A 22,065-nucleotide genomic window follows, 5' to 3' on the forward strand; every position below is an offset into this window, starting at 1 on the left:
TCCGGGTTCTCCGATTTCCTCTCAAGTCCCAAAGACGTGCAGTTTTGTAGGTAAATTGGTCTTTGTGTAAAATTGCCTCTAACGTGTCGGGAGTGGGTGGGAAAGTGCGGTAATATAGAACGGGCGATCGATGGTCGGCGTGGACTCTGCGGTCTAAAATTCCACGCTGCATCTCTAAGGTAAACTTCAGGATCTGATCAATGGACACTCAGTCTCCTGAACACATGCCACTTGTCTACTTCACATTTTCAAACCCCTTAAAGAACACACAGTTTGGGAGAAACATAGGAACATGAAAAGTTGGACGTGTGCATTTATGTGAACAGAGTCTCCATTGTTGAGCCCAGTTTAGACTCTGCCCAAACTGCGGAATGGAAATTCCTTCTCAACGGCTGAAAGGAACTGTGCAGTGCAAATAAAAATAGACCTCATCTGGCCTGGAGCAAAACCGTGCCTATTTCTGGGTATGAGGACCGGCGGGGATAGAGGTGCAACCCGATCCCTGACTACAGCAGGACTCCCAGAAATCACATCTGCAGCAATGCTAAAACCCAGCGGCCAACTCAAGCGTGAGTCCCAGCCTGACGGGATGTAAAACAACAGGTCTTGTTCCCCCGCTCTGCTTCTCCTAAATAGGCCAACATTCAAACTGCAATCGTTACCAGAATGCCCCCCCGCACCACTTGCAGTTTCATTGGTGACTCCAACCGTTACACTTACAAATGAACCTTTCCTGCATTGTCCACGTTTTCTCAACTGCAAACTGACTTCCAGAGGAGTTTCATCTGAACTGAATATTCTCTTTCAACATTTTCCTTACTTTCCTACAGCAGTGAAGGAGGCCATTCAGCCTTCCCATCATCTCACTGATTTTCCTCAAACCATGTGTTGCTACACATGTCCCAGAGACAAGCGATTGGACACTTGTAGGTAGACACAAAAATCACCACAGCTTGCCGGTAACATGTTGGCTAGGTAGACTCATTACAGAGTTGATGGGTAAGGCAGGAGAACGTTGTACAGGGCTGAGCAGAGTGGCGTCAGACATTTGTTGCCTTGCTACACTGCACTTTCTTTTAAATCAAAAATATTTATTTAAACATTAAAACAGTATTTACAACACAATAAAACAAAACAGAACCCACCACCATAGTACAAAACAAAACAAATATACGAAGTAAACTATTAAAACAACTATATTACAATCCTTGTCCAGGATACACTCAACCCCCCGCAGTGCCCAGCGGTCCCAGAAATGCCCCCAGGGTGCCCATGCGCAGCACGTAGTCCGTCTCTAACGCCACCCGGGCACGGACATAACCCCGGAAAAGGGGCGAGCAGCCGGCTCGGGGAGAGCCCTCTTCCGCCTGGCTCTGTAACTCGCGAATAGCCAGTTTGGCCAGACCCAGGAACAACCCAACCAGGAGACCTTCAGCCCTGCCCTGCTACAGTCGAGAGCATGCTGACCGGTTACACGTTGGCTTGGTTCGGCAATTTGAGCGCCCTGGAGAGGAAAAGACTACAAAAAGTAGTAAACACTGCCCAGTCCATCATCGGCTCTGACCTTCCTTCCATCGAGGGGATTTATCGCAGTCGCTGCCTCAAAAAGGCTGGCAGTATCATCAAAGACCCACACCATCCTGGCCACACACTCATCTCCCTGCTACCTTCAGGTAGAAGGTACAGGAGCCTGAAGACTGCAACAACCAGGTTCAGGAATAGCTACTTCCCCTCAGCCATCAGGCTATTAAACCTGGCTCGGACAAAACTCTGATTATTAACAACCACTTTCTGTTATTTGCACTACCAGTTTATTTATTCATGTGCGTATATATTTATATCATGGTATATGGACACATTTATCTGTTTTGTAGTCAATGCCTACTATTTTCTGTGTGCTTAAGCAAAGCAAGAATTTCATTGTCCTATACAGGGACACATGACAATAAACTCACTTGAACTTGTACACTGCACTTGTGTGTGGCCATCTCTTACACTGGTCTTGCTGGCAACCCCGAGCACTTGGTGCAACCACGGAAGATCTCTGAAGTCACCATTTCACAAGGAAAATGCCTTCTCTACATACTGTTCCACCTCTGTTTGTCCGGGTCTGTCTGACCAGTCTTCCCCACCCCTCTGCCATCATTCCTGCATCTACATTTAGTTTAGTTTAGTTTACTGTAGAGATACAGCGCAGAAACAGGCCCTTCCGGCCACTGAGCGCGCGCTGACCTGCAATCCCCGCACACTAACACTACCCAACGCTCACTAGGAACAATTTACAATTATACCGAAGCCAATTAACCTACAAACCTGCACGTCTTTGGAATGTGGAAGGAAACCGGAGCACCCGGAGAAAACCCACGCAGGTCACGGGGAGAACGTACAGACAGCACCCGTAGTCAGGATCGAACCCGGGCCTCTGGCGCTGTGAGGCAGCAACTCTACCGCTGTGCCACCATGCTGCCCATTTGCAGAGGCACGTTCTCCAGTAAGTGGGGGGGTGCCGCCTGTGTTGTGTGCTTTTCCCTTCCAGGGACACAATGGACAAAGTGCTGGCCAATACACGACCCTGTCACAAATTAATGGTGAAAACGCAACAGTGCGTGTAGCTTGATACAGGGAAAGCTGGGCCCTGGAACCTCCGTCCCATCCTCTTGCTGGATTCTCCAATACTATCACCTGAACACTTTTCTCGTTCATTGCTAGACACTTCAAAATATTTCAATTGGCCGCAAGTCGTTCCAAGGTCGTAAGAACGACGTGTAAAAGCACGGCTTTCAAGCACTACATAAAAGCACGGCTTTCTTGAAAAATATCTGCCGTTGCATCAGCATTGACCACAACAGTCAACAAGACGGCCTCAGCCTAAATGCTAAAGGGTGCAACTCCTTTCATATTAAAATAGCTTTATCCCCAGAGAGAGAGAGAGAGAGAGAGAGAGAGAGAGAGAGAGAGAGAGAGAGAGAGAGACGGCCGATGAGGTTGTTATATTTTCCAACTCTGTACAGAGCCTGGTCTCTGCTCACACAAGCCTCCCTTTATCTGATATTTTCCACTGCTACTTATGCCATTTGCTAGAATTTGTAATAAAGTTCCTTTTATCACTCTGTGTGCATTGAGCATGTTGACTGAGAGAATCTTTTGTTAATCTTTTTTTTTTGAATTTTATGCTGACCAGTCATTACTGGTGAATAATAATTTCTTGTTTCAGTCATAAATATATAGTCATATGTGTTGTCCGTATTTTATGTATTGTCTGCTTTAAAGCCCTGTTCCCCGGTACGAGTTCATTCTAAGAGCTCTCCCGGGTTTGCCCTGATTCGAACTCGGAGATTTACGGTAATGGCCACTCGTCGGGACTTGGGGCTCTCGTGGACATTTTTCATCATGTTGAAAAATCTTCACGAGTCTTCCCGAGTACCTGCCGTTAGCGATCTAGAAGGGTCGCGACCTGAAATGTCACCTATCCATGCTCTCCAGAGATGCTGCCTGACCCGCTGAGTTACTCCAGCACTCTGTGAAACGTGACTTATACATGCTCTCCAGAGATGCTGCCTGACCCGCTGAGTTACTCCAGTACTCTGTGTCCTTTAAGGCCTCTAACCTATTTCATTCCCAGTCTAGTGGGGACTCTTGTCCCCTAAGGAAGTCAGCCTAGACATCACGTTGGGAGCTGGGCTCCATATAGTAGAGTCATGGAGATGCAGGAAAGAAACCAGGCCTTTGGCACGCTGTCTCCATGTAGCCATCATGCATTCATCTCCACATCACATTTTCCACCACTTGGTCCATGGCTTTCGATGCCCTGGTGATTGAAGAGCTTGTCCAGAAACCTCTTCAGTGTTGAGGCAGCTACTGCCTCCCCTGCCCACCTGGGTAACGCATGCCAATCCCACTCAACTCTTCCTCAGATCATCTCTCAACCCTTTACTCCCTCACCCTCAGCCTAGATCCTCTGGTGTTAGACACCTCTGCTGAGAGGAGAAATAACTCTATCTATCCCCATCATTCTGTAGACGTCTACCAAGTCCTCCCTCAGCCTCCACCTTGTGACCCAACGTAAACCTCCTCTGCACATCTCCAATTAAATCATGCCCCTGTTCTTGTGTTTTTTATAACATTGTAGAAGAAGGCCACTCAGCCTATCGAATCCCATACTATCTCTCAGAGTCTTCTCATCAATCAGGTTTTCTATAACGTAACTTACTATAACCTAAGTTTCAATGTTGTTTCCCCTCATCCTTCTAAACTCCAGCCAGTGGAGGCCCAGTGCCCTCAAACACTGATCATATGTTAACGTAATCATTCCTGTACATAGTTTACAGTAGCTAGTTAACCTAACAACCAGCAGAGGCCAAGCCACGTGTGTGCACCCACACACTGACGCACATGGTACAAGAGCAGGGGGGCACGTCAACCCACATGGATGACTTGTTCACTCACCATCACATTATCGTGTCCGGCCACACTAACCACAGCGTGGTTGGCAAATTATTAGAAATGGGGAACTAAAGATTTTCTAGCATGGTTGAACACGAGTTATTACTAACCAGCATTAGACTTGAGAAGGGGCCGACTATCTAGTAGTTGAAGAGTTGCTGTAAATCATCCTTGCCTCTCTCTTTCCTGCTCCACTCACAGCTTTCCTGTTCCACTCAGACCACTCGTTAAAGCGATCAATGTCAGATTGAGTTAGATTACCGGCACCACAGGAATGCTCACTCATTCAGAGCACTCCGTCAATGCAAATTATTATTGCCCTAGTGGACTTCCACAGGTGTAGAGTAGAGAGTGTGTTGACCGGTTGCATCACATCCTGCGTCAGCTACTCGAACGCCCAGGAGCAAAGACATAGAAACATAGAAACAGAAAAATAGGTGCAGGAGTAGGCCATTCGGCCCTTCGAGCCTGCACCGCCATTCAATATGATCATGGCTGATCATCCAACTCAATATCCCGTACCTGCCTTCTCTCCATACCCCCTGATCCCTTTAGCCACAAGGGCCACATCTAACTCCCTCTTAAATATAGCCAATGAACTGTGGCCTCAACTACCTTCTGTGGCAGAGAATTCCACAGATTCACCACTCTCTGTGTGAAAAGATGAGAGCAAATGTGGTGAACACAGCCCAGTCCATCACGGGTACTGACCTCGCCACCATCGCAGGGTGAAAACGCAACGGTGGGTCTAGGTTGATACAGGGAAAGCTGTGCCCTGGAACCTCCATATCATCCTCTCACTGGATTATCTAATACAATCACCTGAACACAGTGGCACACCTAACTCCTTGCTTGTCTGGCATGTTAGCCATCAGTGAATTGTGGCCATCCATACCAACGTTCCACTGATCAACATGACAAAAACATCTTTGGCTGGTTATTCATGCAGCTATGTCCCAGACCGCCTGCTAATGTTAGTGTGTTGCAACAGTGACCACCCTTCATTCACCAAGGCATTCGACAAGACTCTGTACGGCAGGCGCTACATCGCAGGGGAGCTAGAGAGAGCTTTTAGACCGGGTAGAGAATTGTGCCCCAACTAGCGATCCCATACCCTAGCACTATCCTACACACACTAGGGACAATTTACAATTATACCAAGCCAAGTAACCTACAAACCCACACGTCTTTGGAGTGTGGGAGGAAACCGGAGCTCCCGGAGAAGGTCACGGGGACAACATACAAACTCCATACAAACAGCGTCCGCAGTCAGGATTGAGCTTGGATCTCTGGCGCTGTGAGGCAGCAGTTCTACCCGCTGCGCCACCGTGCCGCCCTACGCATCTTCGTTAGTCGGTGTAGCCAGGATGGGAAGGATGGATATTTTTATACATCGGAGCCTCACAGGAAGTTTAATATAGAGCGGGCAGGATATGTGTTTCCCGAACCCTCCCCATAGGGACATAACTAACATCAGCAAAGCCTCGAGGCCCACTGGCGGCCCAGGGCAGGGTAAGGTGCGGAGGAAACAGGATGATATGGCAGGTAAACACTGACAATTCCACCGATGTAGAAGCCTATAAATGAGAGGAACAGTAAAAATAGTCGCCATTTTATCAGAAGTTAGGAACATCTGAATTGTCTGAGGCTGTGTATTGTAGAAAGGAGAAAAGAACTACCTGATAGAGTCATCAATGACTAGAGGGCTCAACTTTAAATTGAGATTGTCAAAGTTCAAAGTTGATGTGAGGTGTAATCCGTTTATGCACACAGATACGATAGTCGTGTTTAAGAGGCTTTTAGATAGTTTTTAGCTTAGTTTAGTTTAGAGATACAGCGTGAAAACAGGCCCTTCGATCCACCGGGACTGCAATGGCCAGCGATCCCCACACATTCACACTACCCTACACACACTAGGGACTGTTTTACACTTACACCAAGCCAATTAACCCACGAACCTGTACGTCTTTGGAGTGTGAGTCAAACTGGATGTCTGACATCCTTCATCTTACACTCATCCATTGAAAAGACCACTAACCTGCCCAGTATTCCAGCTGTTAAATTAAACAAACAATCACAGCAGGTCAGAGGTAGACAAAAATGCTGGAGAAATTCAGCGGATGAGACCTCAACCCGAAACATCACCTATTTCCTTCGCTCCATAGATGCTGCCTCACCCGCTGAGTTTCTCCAGCATTTTTTGTCCACCTTAGATTTTTCCAGCATCTGCAGTTATTTCTTAAACATCATCTGAGAGCAGCGTTTTTGATTATTTTATAACCTGCTAACAGAAACCAAGCTGAGGATTGTGACCTCCATCTGTGCTAATTGATTGTCACAACTGGTGACAAATTTCACTCACTGAGGTGTGATTATCTGATTATTTCATTGTTAATTCTCTCCACCTATGCACTGTATTAACAGTCTCGAGTAATGCACACGCCTGTAGCCCTGTGGCTGACTACATACACTGGCTCTGTGAATGAGGACCTTTTGGTACACTGTTCGCTCGTTCTTAGCGATGTTAGTGGTAGCTATTCGTTTAGATTAGTTTGGGGATACAGTGTGGAAAACAGGCCCTTCGGCCCAGCGAGTCAACGCTGACCTGTAATCCCCGCACACTAACCTTATACACTAACCAGCCCCTGGTGTCATCTCTAAACTAAAGATACATACAAAAAGCTGGAGTAACTCAGCGGGACAGGCAGCGTCTCTGGAGAGAAAGAATGGGCGGTGATTTGGGTCGAGACCCTTTGAAGATTATTGGCTGCAACCTTCCTTCCATTGATGAACTGTACACCGCAAGGGCCAGGAAGCAAGCGGGCAAGATCACCTCTGACCCCTCTCACCCTGGACACAATCTGTTTGAATCACTTCTCTCTGGAAGGCGACTCCGGACTGACAAAGCTGCCACAGCCAGACTTAAACACAGTTTTTATCCACGAGTAGTTGCTCTACTCAACAGCCAAAAACCTGTAGCCTCCCTTTGGTCTGGTATTTTGTTGGTTCACATGCTTGATCAATGGTGTTTTATCATTAATGTTTTATTATTATTATTATTAATGTTTAGTGTTTTCTGAGTCATTCGTAACTGTCACTGTATGTCATGTTGTTACTTGTGGGCGGAGCACCAAGGCAAATTCCTTGTATGTGAATACTTGGCCAATAAACTTACTTACTTACTAACTTACTTCTTCAACTCTCAGCCACCACCTCCTACTTATCCTTGGACCATAACTGCAACATTAGCTCCAAATTAACTAAACAAGAAATTCTAGCAGACAGGAAGTGAGTCATCACCTGCGAGGCATTGGGTTGTCCAGCTTAGACCCAGTTCGTGGACCATCCTGTTTTAAAGGGCAGCACAGCGACACAGCGGGTAGAGCTGCTGCCTCACAGCGCCAGAGACCAGGGTTCCATTCTGACCTCGGTTGCTGGCTGTGTGGAGTTTGCACGTTCTCTCTGTGACCATGGGGGTTTGCTCCAGTTTCCTCCCACGGGCCAAAGACGTGCGGGTTTGTAGGTTAATTGGCCCTCTGTTAATTGCTCCTGGTGTGTAGGGAGTGGATGAGAAAGTGGGATAGAAATGTGAATGGTGGTCGATGGTCGATGGTCAGTGTGGACTCGGTGGGCCGAAGGGCCTGTTTACATTCTGTATCTCTAAACTAAATGTGATTATGTCTGGATCATCTCCTTTTGGAGTTATTGCAGGTGGTGAAAGAGCTGAGACATAAACCTGTTTAGTTTAGAGATACAGTGCTGAAACAGGCCCTTCGGCCCACTGGGTCGGTGCCGACCAGCGATCCCCGCACACTAACACTATCCTACACACACTAGGGACATTGTACAATTACACCAAGCCGATTAACCTACAAACCTGTACGTCTTCGGAGAGTGGAATGAAACCCGACCACCCGGAGAAAACCCACGCAGGTCAGCACCCGTTGTCAGGATCGAACACGGGTCAGTGGCGCAGTAAAGCAGCAACTCTACCGCTGCACCACCATGCGCCCGTTGAATGAGAAGAGATCGAATGACAAAACAGAGAGGATTAGGACGAGGTGCTGGGGCAGGAATGTTTCAGAACAGAGGGATTTTGCACAAACACACACACACACACACAGAGGCTGCTTTGAGGAACGTTCGATTGCCCTTTCGTACAATCCCCTTTTCACAGAAACGGCCCAGAGTGTTGCTGATGTCTGGAGTACATGACTTTTATAGCAATGGCAACCACAAACTGAGGGCTATTCATAGGCACCCACCATTCAAAACTCATTTGATTTCTCAGCATTAGTGGAATTCAAGGCATGTCGACTGCATCTGCAGCCCTGCCTTCCAATCCTTTCAAGTAGCCCGTACTTTCCTGGCAACATTGCACAAATATTTCTGCTAAACAGACTCGAGTTCCAGCGCTACACAAACATCGTTACAAAATCAGCAGCTCCTCACTAATAGTGTCAGCTCGGAGCAGAAACACTGCACATGGAGGGGCTGGAGAAATCATTATTGTATGGATAGATTACAGAGCCAGGGCTTTGAGTTCTCTGTGTAGGTTGAGGAGGGAGAGGAATATTTAGAGATTGTGGTTTTTGTGTTTTGTCAGTGTGGCTTTAAATTCTGCGGAGGATGGGACGTCGTTGAGGAGCAGAAGGCCAGCTGATGTTGGGAACTTGATGGACTAGTGCAGCATATCTGAGTCTATCACCCCGGCCAACATACGGCACGTGGATGGTCTTTGTTCATCAGACATGTAAACGGAGAGGTCTTGTTCAAGAAGCTGAGAGTCATGAGTCATAGAGTGATACAGTGTGGAAACAGGCCCTTCAGCCCATCTTGCCCACACTGGCCAACATGTCCCAGCTACACTAGTCATAGAGTGATACAGTGTGGAAACAGGCCCTTCAGCCCATCTTGCCCACACCGGCCAACATGTCCCAGCTACACTAGTCATAGAGTGATACAGTATGGAAACAGGCCCTTCAGCCCATCTTGCCCACACCAGCCAACATGTCCCAGCTACACTAGTCCCACCTCCTTGCGCTTGGTCCATATCCCTCTAAACCTGTCCTATCTATGTACTTGTCTAACTGTTTCTTAAACGTTGGGATAGTCCCAGCCTCAACTACCTCCCCTGGCAGCTCGTTCCATACGCCCACCACTCTTCGTGTGGAGCTGATTTCACAAATGATTATTTTGGTTTGAGGGGAAGAAAAGGAAGTTTGTTCTCCAGGCAGCATTACACTGAGTGAGAAGCATTGTCTTGCTTCAGAGGCAGAGAGTTCAAATCCCTCACCGGAAAAAACCATCTGCAATATCAGCCAGGATATTACACATGTGTTTCCAGAGTGGGATTCAGTGGAATACAAAGAAAGATCTGTGTGGGATATTAATGGTGTATGTAAATGATCCGATGCAAAGGAGGGGAAGGGGAGAACTGTGGTCTGGATAATATGAATCAGCTCAGTTCAATTTAGTTTATTGTCACGTGTACCGAGGTACAGTGAAAAACACAGAATGACAATACATGATTACAATCGAGCCGTCCACAGTGTAGATATACATGTTCAGGGAATAACGTTTAGTGCAAGGTTAAACCAGTAAAGTCCAATCAAAGATTGTGTGATGGTCCCCAATGAGGTAGATGATAGTTAAGCACTGCTGAAGAAGGGTTTCGACCCAAAACGTTGCCTATTTCCTTCGCTCCATAGATGCTGCCGCACCCGCCAGCAGCTTTGTCCACCTTCGATTCTCCAGCATCTGCAGTTCCTTCTTGAACAGTTAAGGACTGCTCGCTGGTTATGATAGGACGGTTCAGTTGCCTGATAACAGCTGGGAAGAAACTGCCCCTGAATCCTCATGAGAATGAGTAAACCAGATGATTTGTCCATTTGGCTTGTGGTGTTATTGCTGCTGTCGGCCAGTTATCATGACCCAGGCTCAACCCTGGCCTCTGGTGCTAACCGTAAAGACTTGGTGCCTTCTCCCGATGACAGCGTGCGTGGGTGTCCACCAGATGCACTGATTCACTCCCACATCACAGCAGCGGGTGCAGAGGTCAACTGGCCGCAGCCACTGGTCTCTGGTGGAGGTGGGTGGCAGGAGGATGATGGGGGAGGTGAAGGTCACTGTGAGAAAGGAGTGGGTGAATGGAATGAATTGCTTGTTCTGAAAGCTGGCAGCGACCCAATGGGCTGAGCAGCCGCCCAAGTGAGAGGAACATTTTAAAAAGTACTTATGTCTCTGTTTGTAGAAACCTATTCTGCACAACTCGACTGCTATGCTGACACTCGCAGCCAGGGGGTGATGGGGAGCAGGCAGGAGAATGGGGTTGGGAGGGAAAGATAGATCAGCCATGCTTGAAAGGCGGAATAGGCCTGATGGGCCGAATGGCCTAATTCTGCTCCTATCACTTATGAATTTATGAACTAGAGCATGCTGTAATCTGGCACTAAAAGAACAACCTGCTGGAAGAACTCAGCAGGTCAGGCAGCGTCTGTGGAGCCAAAGGGATAGTTAATGTTTTGGTTTGAGATCCCGTACCACGACTGTGATGTGTCTGACACTGCAATATTAATGGCAATTGAAACACATCCTTTGCCTGTAAAGTACTCGGTGATCCTCGGTCACGAAACGGAATTTCATAAATGTAAGAGTTTTTGTTGCTCCTTACAGAAACATAGAAACATAGAAACATAGAAATTAGGTGCAGGAGTAGGCCATTCGGCCCTTCGAGCCTGCACCGCCATTCAATATGATCATGGCTGATCATCCAACTCAGTATCCCGTACCTGCCTTCTCTCCATACCCTCTGATCCCCTTAGCCACAAGGGCCACATCTAACTCCCTCTTAAATATAGCCAATGAACTGGCCTCGACTACCCTCTGTGGCAGGGAGTTCCAGAGATTCACCACTCTCTGTGTGAAAAAAGTTCTTCTCATCTCGGTTTTAAAGGATTTCCCCCTTATCCTTAAGCTGTGTTTAAGGATACAGACAAATAACTCAATGAAGAACTTCTGCTAATGCAAATACTTACAAAGGGAAACCTTGAAATGCTTGTCTACAATTCATTTGCATTTCGGGGGCCACCCGTGTAGATTACTGAGGCGTGGCCAGCCATTTGGAATCCATTTCCAAACATGGCAGCAACACAACTTGGTAAATAATAGCAACAAATGGTGCCTGGATGTAGTAAAATGTCCCAGTGTAAAGGCAGGCACACGAGGGGGCAGGACAGTGAGTGTTACCATGTGCTCATCAGAGCTACAACAGGAGAACGATTAGTGAAGAGCGGAGGGAGAGACGCTTCTTCTACATTCATGTGGTGTGCACAGCCTAAAGTTGTTGGACAACTCGTTCTATTTGATCTTCCGTTTGTGCACGTCGAGTTGATTGCATTAGTCGAAACAGGGCGGACCAACCTTCGCAGACTGCAGGAGAGACACAGATCGACTGAACACTGGATCGTCAGGTTTGAGCTCACACAAGTAGGGGAACCACAGCTTCTTCAGGAAGTCTTTGTGGGCACCTTCATCGAATGCTGTTTGTCATTTTTCCAATTTCCCAATTTGGCCACGTGTTAGTAACTCTCTAATCCACAGTGGTGTCAGTTTGTCAATACACACCTATCCTAATTTAGGCTATAATAAACACAAGAGGATAAACATTCCATTACTCCAGTGCCAGCTACTCAGACCATAACACCATAAGACATAGGGGCAGAATTAGGCCATTCGGCCCATCGAGTCTACTCCACCATTCAATCACGACTGATCTACTTTTCTTTCTCAATACCATTCTCCTGCCTTCTCCCCATAACCTTTGAATCCTTCCTAATCTATAACACACCAATAATCTCCGCTTTAAAAATGCCCAATGATTGGCCTCCACAGCCGACAGTGGCAATGAATTCCTCAGATTCACCACCCTCAGGCTAAAGAAATTCCTTCTCATCTCCATTCATATTTGATAGTTATTCAATGAACCCATCTGCATGCTCTGTCTTATTGCTGTTTATGTTGCCCCTTGAATCGCCACCTATTTTCTCAACATCGTACAACAGCAACTGAGAATTTGTTGCCCTGAATAATTCTTCAACGTACTTATATGCCACGTTTTCATAAATTCAAATTCTGAATAGTGTTCACTCACCTTTTTTTAAAAAAACCAAAAATATTTATTCAAACATTAAAGTAGTATTTACCACACGATAAAACACAACAGTACGACAAAACAAATATACCAAGTCAACTACTAAATAACTATATTACAATCCTTGTTTAAGAAGCAACTGCAGATGCTGGAAAAATCGAAGTTAGACAAAAATGCTGGAGAAACTCAGCGGGTGAGTCAGCATCTATGGAGCGAAGGAAATAGGCGACGTTTCGAGTCAAGACCCTTGTCAGAAGAAGAGTTTCTCCAGCATTTTAGTCTATATTACAATCCTTGTCCAGGGTACACTCAATCCCCCCTAGTGTTCACTCACCTTAGTGATCACTTGCACACTTGTATTGGGCAGAATGGCAGTGGTTAGTTTGAGAGGGAAGTTCACTCGTGCCAGCCTCCTATTGTCCATCGCATGTTTGCACTGCATACACCCGAGGCCAGGCAGATACCTGGCAGGCTTTGTCCACTCGAAAAATTCCTTTCCCCTCAATGATGCCAAGGCAACCAAAACCGGGAGCGAATCTCATACCTCAGCAGCTTTGTGAAAGTAGAAGGTCGATGCACAAGGTGAACACGCAGCTGTGCTGAGGCAGCTAACTCTGTCCGAACATAAACGCCAGGGGAACCAAACCGTGTATCCTGAAGCCTGGGATACTGTGACAACTTCAATTCCCAGTCCGTTCCTGTAACGTCTGCAGTCTGATCGTGGCATCTCTCAATCCCAACACTGGCTCCCAGCTGGGGAGGTTTGGTTCATCCCCGACATCACCAAGAGTATTTTAAAATGTAATCTCCACTGAAGCCCAGGAGCACAGCATTCTCGCTTTCCCTTTCCTTTCCTCCCTCTCTCCACCTTCTGCTGTGTTAAACAGAATTGTCAGGGGGAAGGAGGCAGGAACAGGACATTGTGGGTGGAGATAGGAGTTGGAAAGAACTTCGACTGGGCTGGAAAATAATCTCTTAACTCCTTCCAGTCCATTCTGAGTCAAATTCCTCTCCCCTAGTCAGTCAGTCCAAACCAAATGTATACTTTATCCCACACACACCAACTGTCCACTCAGCCACGACCTGCCTCAGCCTTCATCATCGTTCATCTCCACTATTTATTGCATTGTCCAAGTTCGTAAACTCAATATTGTTACTCCTTGGAGCTGATGATGGAGCAGGAAAGACTAAAACAGACCCCAATCAGTAGAAATAGACAGCAACACTTCCTGATCAATAACCCGTGATAACAGGAGCACCCAAGGCAGTGTTCAGCCCCCTGCTTCATCCACTCTGGGCTCATGATGGTGCAGCCTGATACAGTCCCAACTCCATCTTCACATTTGCCGACACCACCACCACCACCGTGGTGAACCAATTATGGGTGATGGTGAGGGGGGAATACAGCAACTGACCGATCGGTGCCGAATGGCAAAACAACCTGGCTCTCCGCATCAGTAAAACCAAGGAACTGATTGTAGACTTTAGAAGAGGAAGGCTCTGTTATAATAGAACGATAGTTTCTCCTTTTTTTAATTTTCTTTCTAGGGTCTATTTCCTTTCTTTACTTCCTTCTCTAACTTCTTCCCTAAGGGGCTTTCTTTTCCCAACACTTTCCTGCACCTTCACGATTCTTGCTCACCTCCCTTACTTCTTTTATTTCTACCTTTTTTAAAGCTCGAAAAACGAAGTGGTACAACAAATGTAATAAGATATATCTGATGTGTATTACTGTAATTTACTGTACTTCTAATTAAAAAAAAACAAAACAAATAAAACAAAAAATGAAGTGGAAGGCTGAGGATCCACAAACCTGTCTTCATCGACAGGACGGTGGTGGAGTGAGTCAAAAACTTCAAGTTTCTGGGCACGCATACCTCCGAACATCTGTCCTGTCCCAGCGCATTGATGCAATCGACAGTCCTAGACATACAATACGATGCAATACCATACGATACAACTTTGATCCCAGGAGGGAAATTGATCTGCCAACAGCCATAAAAACACAAAATACATGAAACATGAAATTAAAGGGAGGGGTGGAAAGGATCTGGGATGTGCAAAGATTGGGGGGGGGGGGGGGGGGGGTGGGGGGAGAAATTGATGCGATCATAAAGAGCTCACCGATGCCTCTACTTCCTGCAAAGATTGAGGAGATACGGCATGATGATGAAAACTCTCTTGAACTTCTACAGGTGTACAGTAGGTGTACGACCTGATTCGTCAACTTGAACACCCAGGACAAAAAATGCGCTATATTCTTTTTAAAATATTTTTAATACCTATTTATTATTCTCTTTACTGATCTGGTGTATATGTGAGTCAATGGCTGTTGTGATTTGTTCTTTTTAAATCTTTTATCCTGTGTCTTCTATGTACACACCGAAGGAGACGCCATGGAATTTAATTGTACAGTTGTTGTGCAATGACAATAAACGTATTTCAATATTTCAATTTCAAAGAAGATTACGAGAAATGGTGAGGACTTCGCAGCCCATCACAGGTACTGGGCGTGTGTCAGGGGAAGCACCTTGCCATCAAAGAACTTGCTCCATCCAAAATGCACTGAAACTTATTATTGAACCTCGGTACATATTTGGACACAACTCTAGTTCCAGTTAAAGTTCATACGCAATTTGATATATTATTTAGATGGGAGCACATCAGGGCTCAAAATTAATGGTTGCCCGGGTGCCAATGGCCACCTACAGTCCCGCAGGGCAACATAAAAGCCATGCCATTTTGCCCGGCTTGGCAAGCACCCGGGACACCTATCGTTCAACTGTGAGCGGGCTTCCCTCTCTATCGCTCTCTCTGTCACTCTCCGTCTCCGCCCGCCATCCATATCCGTGTCCAGGCCGCCGGTTCACCGCTCTCTGCTCGCTCCTCATCCGCCCTGCACATGCGCACAACCACGGCCAGTACATCATCGGCCGACCTGCACATTCTCTGGGCACTTTCTTCCTCCCTTTGCATTGTGGGAGATCTGGCCGCCATTGCAATCTGGTCACCACCTCACCATGACCACTGAAAACCAACGCAGAATCACTCCCTGGAGCTGGAGTAACTCCATGGAGTAATCTTGCTTCTTGCTTTCCTGGTCCTCCATAAATATTCCAAATGGAATTTAGACTGGAGTGGACCCTCCACCACCAAACTCCAAAAAATAACAGCCTATTACATTGTATCTGTATATTTATTGTGTATATATATGGTCTATGGTTTCTAGACACACTGAACTTTTATCTCCTGTTCTGTATTATGTTTACATATTCTGTTGTGCTGCAGCAAGCAGGAATTTCATTGTCCTATCTGGGACACATGACAATAAAATTCTCTTGATTCTTGACTTGGAAACCAAGCTGTGTTCTTTGACATCCTCTGTGATGAGGCATCGGTCAATTCGACATCAGAGTTCCGTAGTCAGTGAGTTATTCATTTGTAAAATCAGTTGAGAATTCTTTTGACTTCACATGACTTCACATGTGATCATGTTGGACATCTGTCAGTGAATGATGGGCAGATACTAATCCAATCTTGCAGTTCACCTCTGGGGCACTGCATCCAAGGGGAAGCTCTGCGTTTCTGACTGGATCGTGACTGGGCAAAGTCATCATGGGCCACCATGTACAGAGAATTGTTCAACAAGTCTTTCTGACTAACATCCAATTAAATTGATTATTTCTTTTACGCTTTCGCATTACATTAATGCAATTTAATAAAAAAAACAGAAGAATAGGGGGAAACACAGCATGTCAGACAGCATCTGCGGAAAGAGAAACAGTAAATGTTTCAGGATAGGACCTGTGGACCTTCAGATCTCCAGCGTCAGAAGTTATTTATATATTTGCCTAAGTGATTAAAAATCCCTCCAGTTACCGGCAATGCCCAATGAAAAGCAATAGGGACAGTACAAGGCCATTCAGCCCATCAGCCTTACTGCCCTTTAGTTGAATAAAGGTGTTATGGCACCTTAACAACACTTGCCTGTCTTTGTTCGAATCCTTCTAATTGATTTACTCAAATCTATTGTAGACACAAAATGCTGGAGTAACTCAGCGGGTCGGGTATAACCTCTTGAGAAAAGGAATAGGTGACGTTTCGGGTCAAGACCCTTCTTCAGACCCTTCCTTCCTACAATTTTACTGAAATCTAATGTTCTGTGATACTACAGTTTCCGTCAAAAACAACTCTGCCGTTCCAGTTTGTGTCTGAAAAATGGTTTCTTACATCAATGTGAAATAAGCTCTTTATTCCACTGGTGAATGTTTATGTTAAAGTGTGTTTTGTGTGTTCTGTTGCTTTTTATTGGTATGGCAAATGAAATTCCTCGTATACAAAACATAATTGGCTAATAAAGTATGATTATGAATATGAACCCCCCCCCCCCTCGCCTATGTTGACCTATTACATGTCAAACTGTGTCCTGCCTCTCCCCTTTCCCAACTTTCTTCTCTCCTCCCCCCCCCCCCTCCCCCCCTCCCTCACCAACAATCGGTCTGAAGGGTCTTGACCCAAAACGTCACCTATCCATCTTCTCCACAGGTGCTGCATGACCCGTTGAGTTACTCCAGCATTTTGTGTCCTTTTATGTATTAAGCAGTGCCTGCAGTTCTTTTGTTCCTTTGTTCTGGACTTCCTGCCCAGCCTGATCAGATGTTCAATGTCATAGAAACGTACAAAATTCTTAAGGGGTTGGACAGGCTAGATGCAGGAAGATTGTTCCCGGAGTTGGGGACGTCCAGAACAAGGGGTCACAGTTTAAGGATAAAGGGGGAAGTCTTTTAGGACCGAGATGAGAAAACAAAATTTCACACAGAGAGTGATGAGTCTGTGGAATTCTCTGCCACAGAAGGTAATTGAGGCCACAGTTCATTGGCTATATTTAAGAGGGAGTTATATGTGGCCCTTGTGGCTAAAGGGATCAGGGGGCATGGAGAGAAGGCAGGTACAGTATACTGAGTTGGATGATCAGCCATGATCATATTGAATGGCGATGCAGGCTCGAAGGGCCGAATGGCCTACTCCTGCACCTATTGTCTATGTTTCTATGTTTCTATAATAGGGCTTGAGCTAGGAGGATGGAAATTGTTTGCCCTGTTCGAAACGGAAATGAAAGATCTCTTTCATGTTAAGATGGAGGTTAATCCAGGTTAGTGTGAGGTGTTGCACTTTGGGAGGTCAAATGTAGCAGGCAGGACCTTTGGGGCATGGATGGACAAAGGGATCTTGGGGTGCAAGTCCACAGCTCCCCGAAAGTGGAAACGCACGTCGATAAAGTGGCAGAGAAGGAATACGGTATACTTGCCTTTATTGGTTGGGGATAATGAGTTTAGAAATTGTAAAACCGTGTGGCAGCTGTATAAAACTTTGGAGCGGTCACGTTTGGAGTATTGGGTGTAGTTCTGGTCTTGGAGGCTTTGAAGAGGGTGCAGATGTTCACAGGGATATTGCCCGGACTAGAGAGTATATGCTAGATGGAGAGGAATCTTTCTGAAGCATCAGAGGCTGAGGGGCAACCTGGCAGAGGTATATCATATAATGTGAGAATTAGCTGGAGTGTACAGTCAGAATCGTTTTACCAATGTGGAAATGTCAAATACTTGAGGGGAAAGATATACAGTGAGGGGGGGGAAGCTTCGAGGGGATTTTTGAGGTGTTTTCTTTTACACAGAGCTTGGCAGGTGCCAGGAAAACACCACCAGGAGAGGTGGTAGAAACAGATACCACGGCAACATTGAAGAGGCATTTAGATACACATGAGTAGGCAGAGAATGCAGGAATATAGACTTCACACAGGCAGATGGGATTATTTGGATTGGCATCTTGGGCCAAATAAGGAATAAGGAATAGGAGTAGAATTAGGCCATTCGGCCCATCAAATCTACTCCGCCATTCAATCATGGCTGATCTATCTCTCCCTCCTAACACCATTCTCCTGCCTTCTGACCTCTGACACCTGTGCTAATCACGTATCTATCTATCTCTGCCTTAAAAATATCCATTGACCTGGCCTCCACAGCCTTCTGTGGCAAAAAACTCCACACATGGATCACGCTCTGACTAAAGACATTTCTCCGCATCTCCTTCCTAAAAGAACATCCTTTAATTCTGAGGCCGTGGCCTATTCCTGTGTCGTGCTGTTCCATACTCAAACTCAAGAAGATGTGGGTTTTTAATGAGTTTTAATGAATTTTACATTAAATTTTACATAAACAGTTAAACGGACACAGCTAACTACTGGAAAGTGACCATTCACACATAATGGGCTCTTGGAGACCGTACAGAGCCAAGTGTTAACTCAACAGCTGGGCTGGATGCCGTCCCAAGTACTCAAACACCCCCATAGTAGTTCCAATACTTCCTGCAGCCAGACAGTCACAGAGATACAGCACAGAAACAGTCCCTTCGGCCTATCGAGTCCACCATTCATTCACCCCTTTTACAATACCTCTACTGTTATCCCATATTTTGATCCCCCACTTTAGACAATAGACAACAGACAATAGGTGCAGGAGTAGGCCATTCAGCCCTTCGAGCCAGCACCGCCAATCATTGTGATCATGGCTGATCATTCCCAATTAATACCCCGTTCCTGCCTTCTCCCCATATCCCCTGACTCCGCTATCTTTAAGAGCCCTATCTAACTCTCTCTTAAAAGTTTCCAGAGAACCACCCTCAGAGGCAGAGAATTCCACAGACTCACAACTCTCTGGGTGAAAAAATGTTTCCTCATCTCCGTTCTAAAAGGCTTACCCCTTATTCTTAAACTGTGGCCCCTGGTTCTGGACTCCCCCAACATCGGGAACATGTTTCCTGCCTCCAGTGTGTCGAAACCCTTAATAATCTTATATGTTTCAATAAGATATCCTCTCATCCTTCTAAACTCCAGAGTGTACAAGCCCAGCTCCACCCAGATTCATCCACACACTCTATTGTTAATTAACTAACTGACCTGGAAGTCATTGAGATGTGGGAGAAACTTGGAGCACACTGAGAAATCCCACATGGTCACAAGTAGAACGTGCAATATTCCCACAGACAGCACCCGCGGCCAGGATTGAACCGGGGTCTCTGGTGTTTTGGGGCAGTGGTTCTACTAGCTGTGCCACTTGCTGCCCTGGTAACAAAGTACAACTCCCCATTCTTGCAGTGTTCTTCAGTCTGAAGGGTTTTGGCCCGAAACGTTGCCCATTTCCTTCGCTCCATAGATGCTGCTGCACCCGCTGAGTTTCTCCAGCATTTTTGTGCACCCTCTTTATTGACCATATCAGTTCCCTTTATTTCTTAAAAACTTCAACGAAATCACCTCGTGAACTTATTCCAGTAAATACAAACCTAATCAACAATCTCACCTCATGGAGTTCTGGTCTGATTAGCCTACCAATTCTAATCCATCATTTCATTTCATAACCATCAGAGCATTTTCAGTAGTGGGAGAGTCTAGGACCAGAGGACTCAGCCTCAGGATAAAAGGATGCACCATTAGAATGGGGATGAGGAGGAATTTCTTTAGCCAGAGGGCGGTGAGTCTGTGGAATCCATCGTGAATTTTTAAAGCGATGAATTATACGTTTGTGATTATTAAGGGAGTCAAGGGTTACAGGGAAGGGAGCTGAGAGGGGAATGTAGATCAGCCACGATCGAATGGCGGAGCAGACATGATGGGCGGAATGGCCAAATTCTGCTGTTATGTTTTACTTACAAAATTCTTAAGGGATTGGACAGGCTAGATGCAGGAAGATTGTTCCTGATGTTGGGGAAGTCCTGAACAAGATAGAAGGGAAATCCTTTAGAACTGAGATGAGAAAAACATTTTTCACACAGAGAGTGGTGAATCTCTGGAACTCTCTGCCACACAAGGTAGTTGAGGCCAGTTCATTGGCTATATTTAAGAGGGAGTTAGATGTGGCCCTTGTGGCTAAAGGGATCAGGGGGTATGGAGAGAAGGCAGGTACAGGATACTGAGTTGGATGATCAGCCATGATCATATTGAATGGCGGTGCAGGCTCGAAGGGCCAAATGGCCTACTCCTGCACCTATTTTCTATGTTTCTATGATATCAATATTTGTACAGACTGTGGGGAGAGGGAGGAGAATGTTTGTTGCTGCCTCAGAGACCAAATGGAGAGAAATAAAATGTGACATCACCAATGGAAAATGACTCAGAAAACTTGGACTCGTCAATAGAAATCTTTACTATTTTTCACTGCTTAATTGCATAATCACAAGCCTTGAACTCAGGGGTGGAATTGTTGCGGACATTTTCATTGGGGAGATACCCTCCATTCATTTGTAACTACGCACTCACACGATGTGGTGACGAGCTTTCACCAAAGCGTTGGGAAATTCTGCTAATTAATGGGAACTTTCTGCCAAAGCATGACAACGTTTGGTGTCCATAAGGTCATAAGGTCACATAAGTGGATCAGAGCAAGATTAGGTCATTTAATACGTCATGATCCATGGGCACTATTCCACCACATTGGGGTTTTTTTTTTAGTTTAGAGATACAGCATGCAAACAGGCCCTTCGGCCCAGTGTGTCCATGCAGACCATCGATCACCCATTCACACCAGTTCTATGTAATCCCACGTCCACATCAACCTCCGAGATACTAGGGTCAATTTACGGAGAGCCAATTCGTCTTTGTGATGTGGGAGAAAACCGGAGCACCCAGAGGAAAACTGTGCTGTTACAGGGAGAACGTGCAAACTCTATATAGACAGCACCCGAGGTCAGGATCGAACCCTGGTCTCTTAATATAATAATAATAATAATAATATATCTTTTATTGTCATTGCACGTCAGTGCAACGAGATTTAGTGTGCATCTCCACTGATGTCCAGGAAAGGTAAATAAATACAATACATAAATAAACAAGCTGAATTGATTGACGTGACCATCTGAGGGAGACTGTCCAAAGGGGGTGGGTGGGGGGGGCACTCATTAAGGCCGGTTCAGAGCCGCTATAGCTCTTGGGATGAAACTGTTCCTGAGTCTGGAGGTTCGGGCGTAGAAGGCCTTGTAACGTCTGCCGGAGGGAAGTAGTTGAAACAGACCGTGGCAGGGGTGTGATGAGTCCTTATGGATGCTGAGGGCCTTCCTGAGGCACCGCGTGTGGTAGATGCCCTTGCGCTGTGAAGAAGCAGCTCTACCTGCTGGCCTCAAATTGCTTTTGAGTTTGCCTCACTCCATAGAAACATGGCTGCAATTGAGCACAGCAAGTTCCTATAAACGGCAGTGAATGAATGAAAACATAGAAACATAGAAAAATAGGTGCAGGAGTAGGCCATTTGGCCCTTCGAGCCAACACTGCCATTTAATGGCTGATCATCCAAAATCAGTACCCCGTTCCTGCATTCTCCCCATATCCCTTGATTCCGTTAGCCCAAAGAGCTCTATCTAACTCTCTCTTGAATACATCCAGTGAATTGGCATCCACTGCCTTCTGTGGCAGAAAATTCCAC

General features: G+C 46.0%; 1 protein-coding gene across 21 annotated transcripts in view; it reads right to left on the reverse strand.

Moving 5' to 3' along the window:
* phldb1 (pleckstrin homology like domain family B member 1) overlaps positions 1–22,065 on the reverse strand; it is a 229,072-nt gene that overhangs the window by 179,666 nt on the left and 27,341 nt on the right. The window contains exon 1 of one of the 21 annotated variants that reach the window (XM_033049593.1): positions 12,930–13,637. The exons of the other annotated variants lie outside the window; for them this stretch is intronic. Within the exon in view, the coding sequence (XP_032905484.1) occupies positions 12,930–13,037 (108 nt within the window). The 5' untranslated portion in view covers positions 13,038–13,637. Of the gene's footprint in view, positions 1–12,929; positions 13,638–22,065 lie in introns of those variants that run through there. 21 annotated transcript variants of the gene reach the window in all.

Source organism: Amblyraja radiata, chromosome 33 (assembly GCF_010909765.2).
Source record: "Amblyraja radiata isolate CabotCenter1 chromosome 33, sAmbRad1.1.pri, whole genome shotgun sequence".
NCBI classification, from domain to species: Eukaryota; Metazoa; Chordata; class Chondrichthyes; order Rajiformes; family Rajidae; genus Amblyraja; species Amblyraja radiata.